General features: G+C 41.7%; 2 protein-coding genes and 1 non-coding gene across 8 annotated transcripts in view; all 3 read left to right on the top strand.

Moving 5' to 3' along the window:
• The window catches only part of USP34 (ubiquitin specific peptidase 34), a 291540-nt gene that overhangs the window by 57914 nt on the left and 212858 nt on the right, over window positions 1-20768 (top strand). For 4 of the 6 annotated variants that reach the window (XR_002734953.2, XM_023228313.2, XM_023228311.2 and 1 more), the window contains exon 3: window positions 14429-14849. Coding sequence is in view for 5 of the 6 variants with exons in the window: in XM_023228313.2 (XP_023084081.1) it covers window positions 14429-14849 (421 nt within the window). In the remaining variant the exon portion in view is untranslated. Of the gene's footprint in view, window positions 1-8635; window positions 9327-14428; window positions 14850-20768 lie in introns of those variants that run through there. The other 2 variants (XM_023228314.3, XM_023228316.3) reach the window with 2 other exon arrangements.
• On the top strand, window positions 2175-2310 carry LOC111553496. Its single transcript, XR_002734966.1, has one exon. It is a non-coding gene; the product is annotated as a small nucleolar RNA SNORA70 (small nucleolar RNA).
• On the top strand, window positions 2318-2964 carry LOC113219630 (60S ribosomal protein L10-like). The gene has a single exon (XM_026446633.1). It carries the CDS (start codon window positions 2318-2320, stop codon window positions 2669-2671), a length of 354 nt encoding a protein of 117 aa, XP_026302418.1. The 3' UTR covers window positions 2672-2964.

The raw sequence follows: 20768 nt of genomic DNA, 5'->3' as shown, positions 1-20768 counted from the left end.
GGGCTACAGGGCGAGATCCCATCTCTGTTTAAAAAAAAAAAAAAAACAGTGGCCTTGGCTCTAGATAGACAAGGATTCCAGTCCTGCTTCAGCACCTGTGAACGAGTGATTATGACAGATTAGTTAAGTTGTATAAACTCTCACTTCCTCATTGGTGGAAACAGAATAATAGTAATAAAGCTACTACTGTCTTAATGACATTGTAAGGAAACAAAGTGCTTAGCTCTGTATTTGCTAAAAGGACTATTTGCTAAAAGGACTATTTGCTAAAAACACCTATTTTAATTAAATTTGTTAAAATTTGTTCTGGAAAATGAAATACAAATTAAAAGATGTAAAGCTAAGCTGGAGAACATTGAATAATTTGTAATTTTGTTCACCTGTCAATAAGTGTGAACAGCTGTTAGCTCGTAGTAATAAAAGTGGAATGTTATACTCTTAATTGTTCGTGCTGATAGAAGGGAGAACAGGTAAAAATAGTTAGATCACAGTGCTTTGTAGTGAAAATTTTTGTCTATTCTCATCTCCCTCTCTTCCTCCCCTAAATTACTTTCTTGAGCTTCAGAAAATATTGTTCCCTAGATCAAGATTGTGGTTCTCATTAGGGGATAAACAGGTGCTAATAAAGCATGTATAATCTCCAAAAGGCATTATTAACTTGGGGGCCGTGGACCAGGTGAGTCCATAAGTGAACCTTAGCATGCTGATAAACCCATGATATTTCATACAACATGTTATTTATGAGTTTCCTGAAGAAAAAAAGCTTTCATAAGATTATCAGTGGTCATAAATTGTTTTTGTAGTGTATTAACTACAATATAGGTAATGGAGAATGTTCACTTCAAAAATAGTATAGTAGGCCAGGTGTGGTTGCTTATGTGTAATCCCAGCACTTTGAGAGGCCAACATGAGTGGATCACCTGAGGTCAGGAGTTCAAGACCAGCCTGACCAACATGGTGAAACCCCATCTCTAATAAAAATATAAAATTAGCCAGGGGTGGTGGTGTGTACCAGTAATCCCAGCTACTCGGGAGGCTGAGGCATCAGAATCATTTGAACCCAGAGGCGGAGGTTGCAGTGAGCCGAGATTTGTGCCACTGCATTCCAGCCTGGGCAATAGAGTGAGACTCCATCTCAAAAAAGAAAAAAAAAAAGTATGTTAACAATAATTTAATATTTATAAGCATTATAAAGATTTTTGGCCCAGGGTAATAGCTCATGCCTGTAATCCCAGCACTTCAGGAGGCCCAGGGAGGTGGATCACTTGAGTTCAGGAGTTCGAGACCAGCCAGGTCAACATGGTGAAACCCCGTCTCTACTGAAAATACAAAAATTAGCCAGGTGTGGTGGTGCTCATAGGTAACCCCAGCTACTCGGGAGCCTGAGGCAGGAGAATCATTTGAACTTGGGAGGCAGAGGTTGCAGTGAGCTGAGATCACGCCACTGTACTCCAGCCTGGGGGATAGAGCAAGACTGTGTCGCAAAAAAAAAAAAAAAAAGATTTTAGTATTTTATACTATTTTTTCTCTTATTTAAATAATACAGTCATTGTAGGGAAAAAAAAGAAACTTTGATAAACTAGAGAATCGAAGTTAAATACAAAAACATGCCACGATTCAGAGCAACAACTTGTTTTTTTTTTTTTTTTTTTTTTTGAGACGGAGTCTCGCTCTGTCACCCGGGCTGGAGTGCTGTGGCCGGATCTCAGCTCACTGCAAGCTCCGCCTCCCGGGTTTACGCCATTCTCCTGCCTCAGCCTCCCGGGTAGCTGGGACTACAGGCGCCGCCACCTCGCCCGGCTAGTTTTTTGTAGTTTTTAGTAGAGACGGAGTTTCACTGTGTTAGCCAGGATGGTCTCGATCTCCTGACCTTGTGATCCGCCCGTCTCGGCCTCCCAAAGTGCTGGGATTACAGGCTTGAGCCACCGAGCCCGGCCCCAGAGCAACAACTTGTAACCTTTTGTGTATATCCATGGTGTGAGAGATTGCGTTCAGTACAGTTTTAAATTTTACAAAAATGTGGTTTTACTATATGTATACTTTATGGTCTGATATTTCAGGTACAGTTAACTGTGGTCAGTTTCTGTGATCAAGTATTACCTGTGTCATCATTTTTAAGTGCTGTTTAACAGTCATATAGCTGTGTCTACTTTGGCTATAAGATGATGGAGGTCCTGCAGCCAGTTAAGCCAACTGAGTTCCCTTCCTTATGGGGGCCCCAGTGTGCAGTTGCTGCAAACAGCAGCTTCCTTGGTAGTGTATGCAGCCTGTTTGTTGTATGGGTTGCTCTAAGGGACCTTGGAGACAGGCCTTTCAGATGTATGTTCATGTTTCTGACCTTGCGCTATCCCAGTGTAGGCTCCAAACAGGCATGCGAGGTGCCTTTGGAAAGCTCCAGGGCACTATGTCCAGGGTTCACGCTGGCCAAGTTATGTCCACCTGCACCAAGTTGCAGAACAAGGAGCATGTGATTGAGGCCCTGCGCAGGGCCAAGTTCAAGTTCCCTAGCTGCCAGAAAATCCACATCTCAAAGAAGTGGGGCTTCACCAAGTTCAATGCCAATGAATTTGAAGACATGGTGGCTGAGAAGCGGCTCATCCCAGATGGCTGTGGGTTCAAGTACATCCCCAGTCGTGGCCCTCTGGACAAGTGGCTGGCCCTGCACTCATGAGGGCTTCCACTGTGCTGCCACCTCTTAATACTCACCAATACATTCTACTTGCTGTCCCCACCCCCCCCCCAAAAAAAAGATTAGGGAGGTTAATAACGTGTTTGTTTACCAGATTATCATCATTTTGTTAATTTAATGATTGGGAATGGAGTAGGAGGAAAACTAACTCAGAAAATGGGAAGAGAAAGGAATAGGAGAATAAATTGAAGACTAAATTAGGGAAAGGGCATATACAGATCTGCAAAGGAATATCATGTATGACAGAAGCTCCGATACCACAGAGCATAATTCTTCATGTTGTAAGTGTTGAATTTTTTTTTTTTTTGCTTGTTTTAAGCTTACTACAAAATGGAGTTAGGTTTATATCTTGGAAATCCCATATTCCTTAGCAGATGTTTAAAGCTCTTTATTGTCTCCTGCCTATCAACTTTTTAACTATTTCAGGAATTTCTTCTGTATAAGAACTCTGGATGCCAGCCAGGCTGAAGTTCTCTGTCAGGTTTCCAAGCCAGAAGTAGTACATTTTATACTTGTCATTTGTGCTTAGTCTTTGAAGCTTTTACTTTTTTTTTTTTTTTTTTTTTGGCGACAGAGTCTTGCTTTGTGCCCGGGCTGGAGTGCAGTGGCGGGATCTCAGCTCACTGCAAGCTCCGCCTCCTGGGTTTACGCCATTCTCCTGCCTCAGCCTCCGGAGTAGCTGGGACTACAGGCGCCCACCACCTCGCCCAGCTAGTTTTTTGTATTTTTTAGTAGAGATGGGGTTTCACCGTGTTAGCCAGGATGGTCTCGATCTCCTGACCTCATGATCCACCTGTCTCGGCCTCTCAAAGTGCTGGGATTACAGGCTTGAGCCACCGAGCCCGGCCGAAGCTTTTACTTTTATGTTTTCATTGTTCTAATAAATTTTATTTTTTAGAATAGTTTTAGAAGCCATTGCTTTTAAATAGGTTAAATGTATGTGGTTCACTTTTTTTTTTTTTTTTTTTTGAGACAGAGTCTCGCTGTTGCCCAGGCTGGAGTACAGTGGTGTGATCTCGGCTCACTGCAAGCTTGTGGCCTCCCAAAGTTCTGGGATTACAGGCATGAGCCACCATGCCTGGCCAGCATACATGTATGTGGTTCACTCTTTAAGGCTCGGCCTTAAATATTAATATTGGCATCAAGAAATTTGTTTGACCAATGGACTATTGATATTGACCACTGTTTAAAGTAGTGCTTTTCATAAATTAGCTGATACATAAAACAGTTTTTGGTGAGGTTGAATACTGTAGAGTAATAGTCCTTTCATGCTTTCAGCAGAACTGGGCTAGGGAAATGGTATTAGACCCATTGGAATATTTGTTGCTAGATGGAATTCTAAAACCTAACCTGCAAAGAATTTTATTTTGACATGTAGATTCCTCATGAATGTTTACTTAGTATTATATTTAAAATTAAAGCTACATATTTTATATGAGGCATTTAGAAATTTTTATCATTGCATTTCAAAAACATAAGTGCATTTTATTTAGGTGGGCAGCATATAATTCTACTTAGATACTTTTAGCCGGCAGGAATAAGACTGAGAAGAAAATAAGATAAGCTCAGATGGTGGAAGGATATGTATGATATTGGTGTACCAACATAAGTAATACAGAGTTTTAAAAAAAAATTAGTTGGCAGGGAAATGCCTATAATTAAAAAGTCCCTGTGTCCCCCGTCTCCTCACCCTCCTTTCTGTTTTCACCTTTTTTTAGATGTTGGTTGTTTTTTTTTTTTTTTTTTTTTTTGAGACAGTCTCACTCTGTCTCCCAGGTTGGAATGCAGTGGCGTGATCTCAGCTCACTGCAAGCTCTGCCTCCCGGGTTCACACCATTCTCCTGCCTCAGCCTCCTAAGTAGCTGGGACTACAGGCGCCCGCCACCACGTCTACTTAATTTTTTGTATTTTTAGTAGAGATGAGGTTTCACCGTGTTAGCCAGGATGGTCTTGATCTCCTGACCTCATAATCTGCCCGCCTTGGCCTCCCAAAGTGCTGGGATTATAGGTGTGAGCCACCGCGCCAGGCTGGTTTTGATATTAACCTCTATACAGTATTCTGAAATACTCTTCTTATATTGCTGTTGCTTCATCAATTTTAGGTGTAACCTATTAACTTCCATTTATGATATATAAGGATTTCATTCTTTTACCCTCTCCAATTCTCTCAGTATAGTTACATCTGTTCTTAGGGTAGTTCTAAAAATAAAAATGTTGCTCAGTAATGAGCCAAAAAAGTTCCCTAGTTGATTTTATATCTTGCATGGTCTCTCTTTCTTGGTTTACTGTCTTTTTTCATTCAGCTAATTTTCTGTGTGTGGATCACTTAATTCTTCTCAAACGCTCGTAAACTATGCATCATTAGGTGATCTGTTATCCCCCCACCCCTGGTCATAACCCTAGAGTATTGATTACTTTCTAGAATTACTAAACTACCTTCCCTTCACATCTCATCCTTATAATTCATTTTGCTTGTCTCTGAGGCAGGAGAACTTTAGGGTCTGGAGGCAGGGAATCTGAGGCCAATTCACGCTGACTTCCTAGAATTAAATCAAAAGGAACCCTAAGATTCCATGCCTGAGTAACAAAAGGACCAGAGGCTACCCACTTTGCAACCTCCCCACACTTTTCTGTGTGGCAGGTGAAAAATTGAAATTACCATTGATTGGTCCCCTCCTGCAACTAATTATGCTGGTGGCAGGCCAAATCTTTATCTGCATAGGAGTATAAGCTTTGTAACTTCAGCCTCTGACTGGTCACTTTCCACAATCAATCAGATGTTGGCATAGGGTGTAACTTTATAACTTCAGACTGATCATGGGCCACTACTTCATTTAGGTAGGGTGTATACCAAGTAACCAGTAGGAAATCTCTAGAGGGTATTTAAACCCCAGAAAATTCTGTAACTGGGTCCTTGACCCCCTTGCTCTGGCTGTTCCCACCCTGTGGAGTATACTTTCATTTTCAATAAATCTCTGCTTTTGTTGCTTTATTCTTTGCTCACTTTGTTTGTGCTTTTGTCCTATTCTTTGCTCAAAGCGCCAAGAACCTGGGCACCCTCCTCTGGTAACATCTCCTTTCTTGGATCTCCAAGTTTCCTGGATTCCATTTTGTCATCTTTTTAGTTTACTTCCTTGTTGTGGAGGACGTCTTTTCTGAGAGAGGATACGTGGGGAGACAAATGTTTATTAGACCTTCCAGACCTGAAATGTCTATCCTGCTCTTATACTTACTGATAGGTCTTATTGGATACAGAATTATAGGTGGAAAATTGCTTGCAGAATTTCGGTAGTATTGATCCATTGTATTCTAGGTTCCAGTATTGCTTCGGAGAAGCAGTAGCCCTTTTGATTTCTGTGCTTTTCCTTGATACTCTTTTGTTTTTTAAAATTATTTATTTATTTTTGTAAAGACGGAGTCTCACTCTGTAGCCCAGGCTGGAGGGCTGGAGTGCCGTGACGTAATCTTGGCTCACTGCAACCACCTCCTCCTGGGTCCAAGCAGTTCTCCTGCCTTAGCCTCCCGAATAGCTGGGACTACAGGTGCACGCTGCCACGCCTGGCTAATTTCTTTTGTATTTTAGTAGAGACGGGATTTCACCATGTTGTCTGGGCTGGTCTCGAACTCCTGAGCTCAGGCAATCCACCCACCTTGGCCTCCCAAAGTGCTGGGATTACAGGCGTGAGCCACTGCACTTGGCCTTTTTTTTTTTTTTTTTTTTTTTTTTAACTTTTTAAATTTTTTTGAGACAGGCTGTTGCCAGGCTGGAGTGCAATGGCGTGATCCTGGTTCACTGCAACTTCCGCCTTCCAGGTTCAAGCAATTCTTCTGCCTCAGCCTCCTGAGTATCTTGAACTACAGGCACATGCCACCACACCCAGCCAATTTTTGTATTTTTAGTAGAGTTGGGGTTTTGTCATGTTGGCCAGGATGGTCTCTGTCTCCTGACCTCGTGATCCGCCTGCCTCAGCCTCCCAAAGTGCTGGGTTTACAGGCATGAGCCACCACGCCCGGCCTCCTTGATACTCTTTATCACCCTCCCTGAAAGCTTTTAGGATCTGTATCCCTCCTCAGCTTGAGCAATTTTCTGTTTTGCTGGGCCTTTAGTTGTGAAAATTTTATTTCATAATTTCCTTAATTCCATATTTATTGCTCTCACTTCCTGGAACTATATTAGTGAGATATTGTACCCTTCTTGATTACTTCCTTTTCATATTCATCCTTTTTTTTTTTTTGAGATGGGATTGCTGTGTTGCTAAGGTTGGAGTGCAGTGGCGTGATTATGGCTCACTGCGGCCTCAACTTCCTGGGCTCAAGTGATTCTCCTACATCAGCTTCCCAAGTAGCTGGGACCACAGGCATATGTCATTATGCTCAGCTAATATATTTTTTTATTGTAGAAAGGAGGTCTCGCGATGTTGCCCAGGTTAGTGTTGAACTCCTGGGTTCAAGCAGTCATCCCACCGTAGCCTCCTAAAGTGCCGGAATTACAGGTGTGAGCCACTGCGCCAAGTCTTTTCTCTCCATTATTAATATTTTTTTTCTATTTTGTGGGAGATTTCATTTTTCCCTTTTGTGGACCTTTTGTTGAATTTTACAAATTGCTATAATTTTAATTGGTTTTTAAATTGTAAATGATGTATATACAAAAAGGTATATGACATGTATTTGTCTGTACATGTCTGTACATGTATATGATTGTACATTACAGTGCTCTGAATTTTGTTATTGTTATTTTGGCTCACTGATCAAAAAATGCTGTTTCATAATCTGAATTTATATTTTCATAACATTTCATTCTTATTTCAGTAATCTAATATGTTTCTCAGGATATAAATTACAGCTAAAATCTTTTTTTTCTTTTTGTGTTTTACCTGTTTCCTCTAAATTTCTTTTCTTTCCTTTTCCTTTCTTTTTTCTTTTGTTTTGTTTTGTTTTGTTTTTGAGACAGAGTTTCACTCTTGTTGCCCAGGCTGGAGTGCAATAGCATGATCTTGGCTCACTGCAACCTCTGCCTTCTGGGTTCAGGTGGTTCTCCTGCCTCAGCCTCCCGAGTAGCTGGGATTACAGGCATGTGTCACCATGCCCAGCTGATTTTGTGTTTTTAGTAGAGACAGGGTTTCTCCATGTTGGTCAGGCTGGTCTCAAACTTCTGACCTCAGGTTATCTGCCCGCCTCACCTCCCAAAGTGTTGGGATTACAGGCGTGAGCCACCGCGTCGCCCTTCCTGTTTTTATCTGCCTTTGGTGATCCAAAGGCAGATAAAATTTTTCTTGCAAGTCTTATTATTGTTATTCTTTCATGGTTATGAGAGGAGTACTAAACAGTGAATTTGAAGGTCTCTGTGGTCAGGGCATCTCAGATGTTGGCTACTACTGTATGATGGTTAAATGGTGAGTAGGCTTTCTTGTTGGGGCTAAATGGGCTTTTTCTATTCCAAACCCCACCACAAATACACTAAACTAAGAACACTGTAGGACAGAAAGCATGGGACGAAAGATGACAACTATCAGCGTAGTTTGGATGACAGAAAAGGGACAAATAGTAACTCAGAGTGAAAGAAATAAACTTGTAAAGAGCTACAAAAAGACATTTAAAAGAGGTATCTTTCAATCTTTGGCTTTGAGATATGTTAGTCTGGTGGTTGGGGTACCAGATAGGAAAGGTACTTGAGGAGGTTTACCATTTAAGTCATATATTTCACTTATCTTTCTTTCAGTTTTTTTCTCTTCTTTTCTTTTTTTTTCAGACAGGGTCTCGATCTGTCACTGGGCTGGAGTGCAGTGGCATAGTCTAGCTCACTGTAGCCTTGACCTGTGGGGTTGATTTTTCTTTTTCTTTATAAATCTCTTTCATAGCTAGTTAGAACTTTATTCCTTTCGAGTGGCAGGAGCCAAAGCAGCAGCGCAGGTTGTCCCCCTTTCCCCTCCCCCTTCCCTTCTCCAGTTGCCTTCCCGGGCCCCCTACACTCCACAGTCCCGGTCCCGCCATGTCCCAGAAACAAGAAGAGAACCCTGTGGAGGAGATCGGCGAGGAGAAGCGGGACACGCAGGAAAAAGAAGGTATTCTCCCTAAGAGAGCTGAAGAGGCAAAGCTAAAGGCCAAATACCCAAGCCTAGGACAAAAGTCTGGAGGCTCCGACTTCCTCATGAAGAGACTCCAGAAAGGGCAAAAGTACTTTGACTCAGGAGGCTACAACATGGCCAAAGCTGAGATGAAGAATAAGCAGCTGCCACGTACAGGACCAGACAAGAACCTGGTGACTGGTGACCACATCCCTACCCCACAGGATCTGCCTCAGAGAAAGTCCTCGCTCGTCACCAGCAAGCTTGCGGGTGGCCAAGTTGAATGATGCTGCCTGGGACTCCTCCAGATCCTGAGATGCTGCCCCACCCCCCCCACACCCGGGTCCTGTGCTGGCTCCTGTCCCTTCTTGCTTTTGCAGCCAGGGGTCAGGAGGTGGCTCGGGTGCGGGCTGGAGAGCCAGCAGCCCCTGCCCGTTGGTGTCCCTCGCACGTGGAGCCCCTTGGGCTGAGCACCAAGACCTTGAACCTTTTTTGTTTTACCTTTTTTCCAAATAACAGTTGGGAGAAATCTAAATGAAATTCTGGGGGTGGGGGTGGGAGATACGGAGGAATATGAATTAGGGCTTGGAGTTGGTAAAAATAAATAAATAAATAAATAAAAATTCCTGACTATCCTTCCTAACCACGTGGCTGGTGTGGGGTAGATGTGAGGGGAAGGAAGTGGGGTAGGCTGATGAAGAGGGGTTCTAGTTGAGCTCTGTAGATAAATGTCTTGTTTCAATGTGGTTGGAGACCTGGTGTCAGATGAAAGCAACTCCATCTGCACAGACAGATGCAAACAGCTCCTCTGGTTCTGCAGAGCTAGTTGAGAACTCAACGTTAATCATTTTAAAAAGTACTGTCCTTGAAATAGATTTGCTGTGGGGAGCAGTGAGTGTGGGAGAAAGGAGCCATGAGCATGGGGAACCCCACAGAGCCCAAAGGACTTTCTCAGTATTAGAAATAAACAAAACAAAAACCCATGAAAACACCCCCCCAAAAAAGGAACTTTATTTCTTTCACTCTGAATTACTTACTATTTTTCTTTTTTCTGTCACTCAAAGTATGTTGATAGCTGTCATCTTGTGTTTCATTATTTCTATTTTTCTAGAGTGTTCTTTAGTATATTTGTAGTAGGATTTGGAATAGAGAACAAGTAAGTTTATGTGTAAAATCAAGCTGGTTTTCATGAAGCTTGTAGCTAAAAAAATTCAAGCTGGTTTTGACTGAAAGTGATGTTTTTATTTAAAACACCTTTCTGCCTTGCATTATGGATACAATGTACAGCAAGGGTCTCCAGCCCCTGGGCCACACACTGGTACCCAATTAGGAACCGGGCCACACAGCAGGAGGTGAGGGACAGATGAGTGAGTGAAGCTTCATCTGTATTTACAGCCATTCCCCATTGCTCACATTACCACCTGAACTCCACCTCCTGTCAGATCAGTGGCAGCATCAGATTCTCACAGGAGCGTGAATCCTGTTGTGAACTGTGCATGTGAGGGATCTAGGTTGCACACTCCTCATGAGAATATAATGCTTGGTGATCTATTGCTGTCTCCTGTCACCCCCAGATGGTACCATCTAGTTGTATGAAAACAAGCTCAGGGCTCCCACTAATGCTACATTATGGTGAGTTGTATAATTATTTCATTATATATTACAGTATGATACTATAACATGCACAATAAATGTAATGTGCTTGAATCATCCCAAAGTCCTCTGGGTCCTGGGAGAAATCGTCCTCCACAGAACGGGTCCCTGGTGCCAAAAAGGTTGGAAACCATTGATATACAGAGGGAAATGCTGTATTGAGAATTCACATGCCTAGACTTCTCAGAATTGAATGTAATAGAATGAAAAATATTATTTACGTAATATACAATTATTTAAAAAGTACATACATTTGTGTACGTGTGTGTTCTCCCATTAGACTCACAACTTTTTTTGAACTTGTTTATTTTGGGTCTGGAAGGACCCAGACCCGGTTTCTTTTGTTACTTTGTTGATATAATTTTTGTCTTTGAAGATCATCAGTTTCTTAGGTCTATTACCAAGCAGTTTAATGCTCATTTTCTAACATTTTTATTTTATTTTTGTTTTGTTTTGTTTTATTATTTTTTTTGTTTTATTTTATTTTATTTTTAAATTTTATTTATTTTATTTAGTTTTATTTATTTTAGAGACAGAGTCTCGCTCTGTCGCCCAGGCTGGAGTGCAGTGGCACAATCTTGGCTCACTGCAACCTCCGCTTCCTGAGTTCAAGCAATTCTCCTGTCTCTGCCTCCCGAGTAGCTGGAATTACAGGCACCCGCCACCACACCTAGCTAATTTTTGTATTTTTAGTAGAGACGGGGATTCACGATGTTGGCCAGGCTGGTCTCAAACTGCTGACCTCAAGTGATCCACCCGCCTTGGCCTCCCAAAGTGCTGGCATTACAGACAAGAGCCACCGCCCCTGGCCCTAACACTTACTTTAAAAGTAAATTTGGCTGAATCTTTGGCTTTCTCCATCCAAATCTGACTTCAAGATCGTTTTCTGGGATTTCAGATTCCATTTTTAGTAAATGATCTGCCTGCCTCACTCAGCCTCCCAAAGTGCTTGCAGGTGTGAGCCACCACACCCGGCCTGACCTCTTTGAACCTGATTTTTCTAAGTTTTTTATGTTTTTTGAGACAGTCTCCCTCTATCAGCCAGGCTGGAGTGCAGCGGTGCAATCTTGGCTCACTGCAACTTCCGCCTCCCGGGTTCAGACAATTCTTGTGCCTCAACCTCCTGAGTAGGTGGGATTACAGGTGTTTGTCACCACGCCCAGCTAATTTTTGTATTTTTAGTAGAGACGAGGTTTTGCTATATTGGCCAGGCTGGTCTCGACCTCCTGGCCTCTAGTGATGTGCCCACTTTGGCTTCCCAAAGTGCTGGGATTACAGACTGAGACAGTGCACCCGCCTGACACTCAAGTTTATATGACTTCTCACTTTGGTTTTGTATGTTTTTTGAGAGAGAGGGTCTCACTCTGTCACCCGGGCTGGAGTGCAGGGGTGCCATCTCGGCTCGCTGAAACCTCCGCCTCCCAAGTTCAAGTGACTTTCCTGCCTCAGCCTCCTTAGTATCTGGGATTACAGGTGGACCACCATGCCCATCTAATTTTTTATTTTTAGTAGAGATGAGGTTTCACCATGTTGGCCAGGCTGGTCTCAAACTCCTGCCTCAGCCTTCCAAAGTGCTGGGATTACAGGCGTGAGCCACCACACCCAGCCTGACCTCTTACTTTAAACCTGAGTTTTCCTAAACATCAGAGGAAGAAGCTGTTAATCAGAAGAATTGGAGGAGAAATGTGTTTATTTTTCTTCTTGTGAGAGTTGTGATATATAGAATTGTAAAGCTGGAGAGGTTTTAGAGGTAAAAATAAAAACCCTTTCATTTTGCCACAGATAAAAAAGATGTGATGCATTATTTATATATATTTATATAATGATATATTTCTGTGTGACAGAAATGCTCCAAAAGTAGTACTGTATCTTAAAACAGCAGTAAACATTTATTATGCTCAAAGTTTCAATGGGACAGGAATTTGGGAGTCCTTTAGCTGTTTGGTTCTGGGTCGGGTTTCTCATAATGTTTTAGTCAGGATGTTGGCCAGGTGATAGTCATGTAAAGGCTCATATGGGGCTGGAGGATATACTTCCAAGTTGGCTTGCTTTAGTTAGTGATCAGGTTAGTGCTGGTTGTTTTTTTTTTATTTTTTTTGAGACAGAATCTTGCTTTGTCACCCAGACTGGAGTGCAGTGGCACAATCTCCTGACTCAGCATCCCGAGTAGCTGGGATTATAGGTGCCCACCACCATGCCTGGCTAATTTTTATATTTTTAGTAGAGACAGGGTTTCACCATGTTGGCCAGGCTGATCTCGAACTCCTGACTTCAGGTGTTCCACCACCTCGGCCTCCCAAAGTGCTGGGATTACAGGCGTGAACCACTTCACCCGGCCTTGGTGCTGGTTGTTAATGGGAGGTCTTGGTACTTCCTCTTGTAAACTCCTCTTTGGGCTGCTTGAGTGTTTTTCCATGATAGGTGGCTTTCCCTAGAGTAAGTGATCCGAAGAGAGAGCAAGGCAGAAGTCACAGTGTCTTTTATGACCTAGTCTCAGATGTCACGCATTGTCACTTCTGCCACATTCTATTCACTAGAAGTGAGTTCCATCTACACAGAAGAGTATCAAGTAATTTGTGGCTGTACTTCAAATTCACGCTTGGAGAAATAAAATTATTTCCACATGATTATACAGGGCATTGGTGATCTATTCAGACTACAATATAGATGTTTTGATTTGATGCTATTACTAGGTGCAGATTATAGATTATAGTTGCTTAGCTGTCGTCTGTCATTGGATACAAGTATTAGAACCAGGTACTTGTGTGTGTGTGAATTACCTATTGATTCACCAGACCGTTCCCTGCCTTATTTTGATACATGATTTCGCTCTGTCACTCAGGCATGATCAGGGCTCACTGCTGTCTCAGCCGCCTAGGCTCAAGCCTCTCGAATAGCTGGGACTGCAGGCACAAGCCACGATGCCTAGCTAATTCTTTTATTTTTATTTTTTGTAGAGATAGGCCTCATTATGTTGCCCTGGCTTGTCTTGAGCTCCTGGACTTAAGTGATCCTCCCACCTTGGTCTCCCAGAGTGTTGGGATTACAGGTGTGAGCCACCGCACCTGGCTGAGATCCTTTTAATTATCTATATATGCCAGGCATTGTGCTACTAACTGAACATGTCTAAGGAGAACTGGATTTGTTTGTAATACTTTTTTTTTTTTTGAGACTGTGTTTTGGCCTTGTTGCTCAGGCTGGAGTGCAGTGGTGTAATCTTGGCTCACTACAGCCTCCGCCTCCCGGGTTCAAGTGATTGTCCTACCTAAGCCTCCCAAGTAACTGGGATTACAGGTGCCCACAACCATACCCGGCTAATTTTTTTTGTATTTTTAGTAGAGACAGGGTTTCATCATGTTGATCAGGCTGGTTTCGAACTCCTGACCTCAAATGATCCACCTGCCTGGACCTTCCAAAGTGCTGGGATTACAGGCGTGAGCCACCGCGCCTGGCCGATCCTGTTTTTTATATATGTGTATATTTTACAGGAGCTGGGGAGAGAAAGAGAGTGTGTGTATGTTTTGTGCCTAAACACTTTTGATTTACCAGATAGTGTCAGAGCACCCCTCCCAAGTAGCCTTCAAGGACATTAACTTAAAAATGTGGCTGTTTTATTAGTTGACAACAAAATTCCTTACATTAAATAGCTGGCTTTATTAGTAAGATATTTTGTTATAGCCAGTTTCCTAATAACTTGCTCAACATATATTGAGTACTTGATACTGGAGAAACAAAATGCCACAATTCTTGTTTTTAAATAGTTCCTTGTGTAGAAGGACAGACAAATCCATACATAAAACTGAAGATAATAGCTGTAAACCTAACATGATGACTTCATACTAACTAAAATATCAGTTGTTGTTGCGATGCTATCTTTATAGTATTAAGGTGTACCACAGCAGGAAGGAAAAAATAAAAGCAAGTCTGGAAATAACTTAGTATTTGCTTGCTTGTTCTTTTTTATTAAAAAATATAACTGCTGCTCTATTACTAATTTATTAATTTTTTTTTTCTCTTATAGGCAATGTCTATGCTGCTTCAAGGAATATAAGCATTTGGAGATTTTTAATCAAGTAGTGTGTGCACTTATTAACTTAGTAATTGCCCAAGTTCAAGTGCTCCGGGACCAGCTTTGTAAACATTGTACTACTATTAACATAGATTCCACGTGGCAAGATGAGAGTAATCAAGCAGAAGAACCACTGAATATAGATAGAGAGTGTAATGAAGGAAGTTCAGAAAGACAAAAATCAATAGAAAAAAAATCAAACTCTACAAGAATTTGTAATCTGACTGAGGAGGAATCTTCAAAGAGTTCTGATCCTTTTAGTTTATGGAGTACAGATGAGAAGGAAAAACTCTTACTATGTGTGGCAAAAATTTTTCAAATTCAGTTTCCCTTATATACCGCTTACAAGCATAATACTCACCCTACTATTGAGGTATGTAAAAATAGGTGTTGTGAATTTTAAGTAATACCAAGTCTTAACTTGGCAGTCTGTTTCTCACTGATAAGTACGAAGAGAGTTTTTGCTGGCAGAAAATCATTATTGTCACCAGAATTATTTAATGTTTCTCCAGAACATTTTTTTTAGCAGTTTGTGCTGAAAATTTGCTCAATATAGTTCATCCTATCAAGGAAAGATGTATACAATGAACTCAGAAAGTAAACTGGTAGTGATCTAAACATTTTACTGGTATAGATCTATGCTTATTTTATGACTCAAAAGTTGGCCGGGTGCAGTGGCTCAAGCCTGTAATCTCAGCACTTTGGGAGGCTGAGATGGGCGGATCACGAGGTCAGGAGATTGAGACCATCCTGGCTAACCTGGTGAAACCCCGTTTCTACTGAAAAGTACAAAAAACTAGCCGGGCGAGGTGGCGGGCACCTGTTGTCGCAGCTACTCGGGAGGCTGAGGCAGGAGAATGGCGTAAACCCGAGAGGCGGAGCTTGCAGTGAGCTGAGATCCTGCCACTGCACTCCAGCCTGGGCGACAGAGCAAGACTCTGCCTCAAAAAATAAAATAAAATAAAATAAAATAAATAAATAAGTAAATAATAGTTGAGGGAAAGGAAACACGTGGAATTTTAAATTTCATTCTTAGAAACAGTCTACAGACCAGAAATTGCTTTCATCAAGAGAAAAGCTTAGCAAATTATCTGTAATTAGTAGTTTCAAATAATAGTATTTTCTTTTGTAAGTTAAGATGCAGCCTTTGAGATGACACAGTATAATTCTGCCATATTCTATTGTGCTGCTTTCTGTTACTTGAAGCAGTTCACAAGGGCAACCCAGATTCAAAGGGGTAGTGAAGTAGACTCCATTTTTGGGGGGGGGGAGAAGTGTAAAATTTCATTTTTTATCTTATACATTCTGTTTCCTGTGCATCCTGGAAAATGAAGAGTTACGGCCATTAGAGAATCTACTACATTGTTTTGTTGTTGGTTTTAATCTGCCTCTTTTCTCTAACTTACTTGTTCTGTAACCTTTATACTTCTCTTTCTTCGTGTGGAAAGTAGTAGTCCTTTACTGGGATATTTTCAGGTCGAATGGAGACTTACTTGAAAACATAGCTTGAGGGCAGATAGTTAGAATTCTTTGTAAGAATATTTTAAATCAGGCACACTTGGTTTCTTAAGTCACCCACTTGGCCCTCTTCCAAGTTGTAGTTTTGGTCCTCCTTTCTTTCCTTTCTTCCCTTACTGTTCTAAAGTTTTGTTTTGTTTTGTTTTGAGATAGTCTTGCTCTGTAGCCCAGGCTGGAGTGCAGTGGCGCGATCTTGGCTCACTGCAAGCTCCGCCTCCCGGGTTCACACCATTCTCCTGCCTCAGCCTCCTGAGTAGCTGGGACTATAGGTGCCTGCCACCACGCCTGGCTAATTTTTTTCTTTGTATTTTTTAGTAGAGATGGGGTTTCACCCTTTTAGCCAGGATGGTCTCGATCTCCTGGCCTCATGATCCGCCCACCTTGGCCTCCCAAAGTGCTGGGATTACAGGCGTGAGTCACAGCGCCTGGCCTCTAAAGCTTTTTGATAAACTTTCATTCACTCCTGCTCTAGGTAGGGGGGAAAGAAAGAGTATTTAAAATCAGATTGTGCTCTGTCTTCTAAAAATCTTAGCCTATGATCATTCAGTATAGAAACTATTAATCTCTTACATGATATAAATATATTAAATATTCTGAAAAAGTCATCTCAGTCTTTTTTCAACAAAAGAGAGTCCCATCAGGCAAACTTGAAACATTTAATCTACATAAACACCATCTACATGGTGCTTTAGTATCTTAACTTGGTAATTGAAAGATGCTGAAAATAGTTTTCATTAGGGACTTAGATATGTGAAATTCACAGAAATTTTTTTCAATTAAAAATTTCTTAATGATACAGAACTATAAGCAATACTGAATCTGCTGCTTCTAAAATAAACTTGATTATCAGTGTTCTTTCTTATTTTCAAAAATGGTAATCTCTAAATGTAGGCATAGTTACACTCCTGTACTTTGTTTTAAAGTGCTTTGTTATTACTCTTCTTGAGTGTTTTATGTTACTACTTGGTTGAAAGCAATGGTTTTGTGAGGTCTTTGAGGAAAATTCTAACAAAAAATACCCATAGATATAGTAAAGGAGTAACCTCCTTATACCAAATTCTATAATATATTAGATATGTGCTTTTAAAATTTTCTTTTCATAGTAGTTGTTTCCCAGGTTTCTATTATGTTAATAATGATCTGTTACAAGTGCTCTAAAATTTCTAGTTTCTGTCCTAGTGGCGATTTAATTAAATGTGGTAAGTTGGGTCAACTGTTTCATATGGTCCTAGATCAAACACTTGGTAGCATACATGTTATAAAATTATATATGTGTATAAATTTGTGTGTATATACACACAATTTTAAAGCAAATTAAATGTAATAAAGCTTACTAGAGATTTTTATCCCACTTTTCTTTGAGGAAATAGTCCATCCAGTCTCTTTTTTGTACTGCTGTGCTGTCCTTTCTGAAGCCTTTGATTTTTATTTGTAGTTAATATTTTTTAAAAAGGCACAACTTGGCCAAAATTCTTGGGAGGACAAGATTCCAAACTCATCTGTTAGTATTTTGATAGCTGTGTCTTTAGAAACCTACTCAACACTTTTATTTTATAGAAGAAGCAACTGGCCTACAGAGGCTAAAAGATATGATCGGGCATATTGCTGAGAAGAGTCCTAGAATCCGGGTCTTACTCTATTGCACTACTTCTAAATCATTTTGAACTAATTACTGTATTCTAAATAATATGGAAACTTGGAGCCCCTCCTTCTGTCTCTTCCTTCCTCTCTTTCCTATTGTCTTCATCAAAGCCGATAATATTGGGAAAGGTTCAGTAGTTGGATATAAGTAATATTAATTCAGAATAAAAAGGGGGAACGGCCTAGTTTTTTTTCCCCCCTTAAGAGACAGGGTCTTGCTGTGTCTCCCAGGCTGGAGTGCGGTGGTGTGATCATAGGTCATCGTAACCTTGAATTCCTGGGCTCAAATGATCCACCCACCTCAGCCTCCTGAGTAACTTGGACACTAGGCACTCACCACAGTGCCTGGCTAAGTTTATATTTATTTTATTATTATTACTTTAAGAGATGGGGTTTATGTGTGTTTATGGGGTTTATCGAGACCAGGCTGGTCTCGAACTCTTGGCCTCAGGTGATCCTCCTGCCTTGGCCTCCAAAGTGCTGGGATTACAGACATGAGCCACGGTGCCTTGCCATGCTAGTTGCATTCTTTATCCTGAATAATTATGTGTAATTCTGTGAAATGAGATATTGCCCTAGTGTAAGTTTTTTTCTAAGAATAGGGAAAAAGATTATGAAAATGATAGAAAGGGCCAGGTACAGTGGCTCACACTTGTAATCCCAGCATTTTTGGAAGCCAAGGCAAGAGGACTACTTGAAGCCGGGAGTTCAAGTCTAGGCTGGGCAACGTAGCAAGAGCTCATCTCTACAAAAGAAGAGAAAAAAAATTAACTGGGCATAGTGGTCCATGCCTGTATTCCCAGCTACTTGGGAGGCTGAGGCAAAAGGATCACTTGAGCCAGGAGTTTAAGGCTGCAGTGAGCTATGATCATGCCTCTGCATGACAGAGTGGGACCCTATCTTTAAAAAAGTAGAAAGGAGGCCACGCGCGGTGGCTCAAGCCTGTAATTGCAGCACTTTGGGAGGCCGAGACGGGCGGATCACAAGGTCAGGAGATCGAGACCATCCTGGCTAATATGGTGAAACCCCGTCTCTACTGAAAAATACAAAAAACTAGCCGGGCGTGGTGGAGGCACCTGTGGTCCCAGCTACTCCGGAGGCTGATGCAGGAGAATGGCAGGAACCCGGGAGGCGGAGCTTGCAGTGAGCTGAGATCCGGCCACTGCACTCCAGCCCCAGTGACAGAGCGAGACTCCGTCACCAAAAAAAAAAAAAAAAAAAAAAAAGGTAGAAAGGAGAGAAACCACTGCATTTATGTTAAATATACATCTGGTATAATCAGACAGATTATATACATGAGGCTTTTATTTTTTAATTTTTTTTTTTTTTTTTTTTTTTTGAGATGGAGTCTTGCTCGGTCGCTAGGCTAGAGTGCAATGGCACAATCTCAGCTAACTGCAACCTCTGCCTCCTGGGTTCAAGCAATACTCCTGCCTTACCTTCCCAAGTAGCTGGGACTACAGGCGCGCACCACAACGCCCAGCTGATTTTTGTATTTTTAGTAGAGGTGGGGTTTCACCAAGTTGGCCAGGATGGTCTCGATCTCTTGACCTTGTGACCCGCCAGCCTTGGCCTCCCAAAGTGCTGGAATTACAGGCGTGAGCTACCGCACCTGGCCTTATTTTTAAATTTTTGAATCAGGGTCTTCCTCTGTCACCCAGGCTGGAGGAGTACAATGGCACAATTACGATTCACTGTAGCCTTGAATTCCTGGGCTTAAGTAATCCTTCAACTTCAGTATCCTAAGTAGCTGGGAGTGCAGGTGCATGCCTCTATGCCTAGCTAGTTTTTTAATTTTTTTGAGGAGACAGGTCTCACTCTGTTGCCTCGGCTGGTTTCGAACTCCTGGCTTTGGGCAGTCCTCCTGCCTCAGCCTCCCAAAGTGCTGGGATTATGAGCATGAGCCACCACGACCAGCCAGTTTAGTATCTTTTAGAATAATTCCAACGTTGTACAATTATCACTACTAATTCCAACATCACTGACTGCCTTTTCAGTGAAAATTTTATTTGAGACATTGATTTCTTCGTGGTTTGATCATGGAGCAACATTTGCTTAATTTACATAGATTTGCCTTTCCTCTATAGTTACTCTTTTATTTCTCTCTGTTTTCTCTTTTAAAATAACCAAATAGTCCGGGTGTGGTGGCTCAAGCCTGTAATCCCAGCACTTTGGGAGGCCAAGGCGGGTGGATCACGAGGTCAGGAGATCGAGACCATTCTAGCTAACACGGTGAAACCCTGTCTCTACTAAAAAATACAAAAAACTAGCCAGGCAGGTGGTGCGTGCCTGTAGTCACAGCTACTCGGGAGGCTGAGGCAGGAGAATGGCGTAACCCTGGGAGGCGGAGTTTGCAGTGAACTGAGATCTGGCCATTGCACTCCAGCCTGGGCGATAGAGAGAGACTCCGTCTCAAAAATAAATAAATAAATAAAAATAAAATAACCAAATTTCTCTGCTATAAATAGGATGGGATCAACTCATGTAGTAAATGGGAGGTGTCTGAGGAAAAAAACCCAAGACTTTAAAAATCATTGATAAGTTTATTAAGGCCTTTCTCAGGGATTACCTAAAATAAGAACTTTTGAAAAATACTGCCTTTTTTTTTTGGGAGACAGAGTCTTGCACTGTCGCTGAGGCTGGAGTGCAGTGGCGTGATCTCAGCTCACTGCAGCCTCCGCCTCCCAGGTACAAGCAATTCACTTGCCTCAGCCTCCCAAGTAGCTGGGATTACAGGTGCTTGCCACCATGCCTGGCTAGTTTTTTTGTATTTTTAGTAGAGACGGGGTTTCACTATGTTGGGCAGGGTGGTCTCCACCTCCTGACCTCGTGATCCGCCTGCTTCAGCCTTCCAAAGTGCTGAGATTACAGTCGTGAGCCACTGCGCCCAGGGCCGTTAATTCATCTTTTAATGAGACTTCCTAGTGTTAGTGTATTTTTAACCTATAGATCTGTGTTAATTTTTTATATACTACTTAAAAATGCGATTATAACAATATTTTAGGATGCTAGCTTTATGTATTCAGATTAGAAATAGAGTGGTAAAACAGTTCCCCTGAATCACCAAAATAGATGTAATCAAACCTGAGTAACGCTGCATATCAGGACAGAACTCTGTTAGATTTTTTTTTTT

This window comes from Piliocolobus tephrosceles, chromosome 15, assembly GCF_002776525.5.
Source record: "Piliocolobus tephrosceles isolate RC106 chromosome 15, ASM277652v3, whole genome shotgun sequence".
Lineage (NCBI taxonomy): Eukaryota > Metazoa > Chordata > Mammalia > Primates > Cercopithecidae > Piliocolobus > Piliocolobus tephrosceles.
This window is presented reverse-complemented; position numbering and strand designations above follow the sequence as displayed.

Excerpts from the sequence above, each read along its gene's own strand:
- LOC113219630 (XM_026446633.1), top strand. The coding sequence starts at position 2,318 with ATGTATGTTCATGTTTCTGACCTTGCGCTATCCCAGTGTAGGCTCCAA.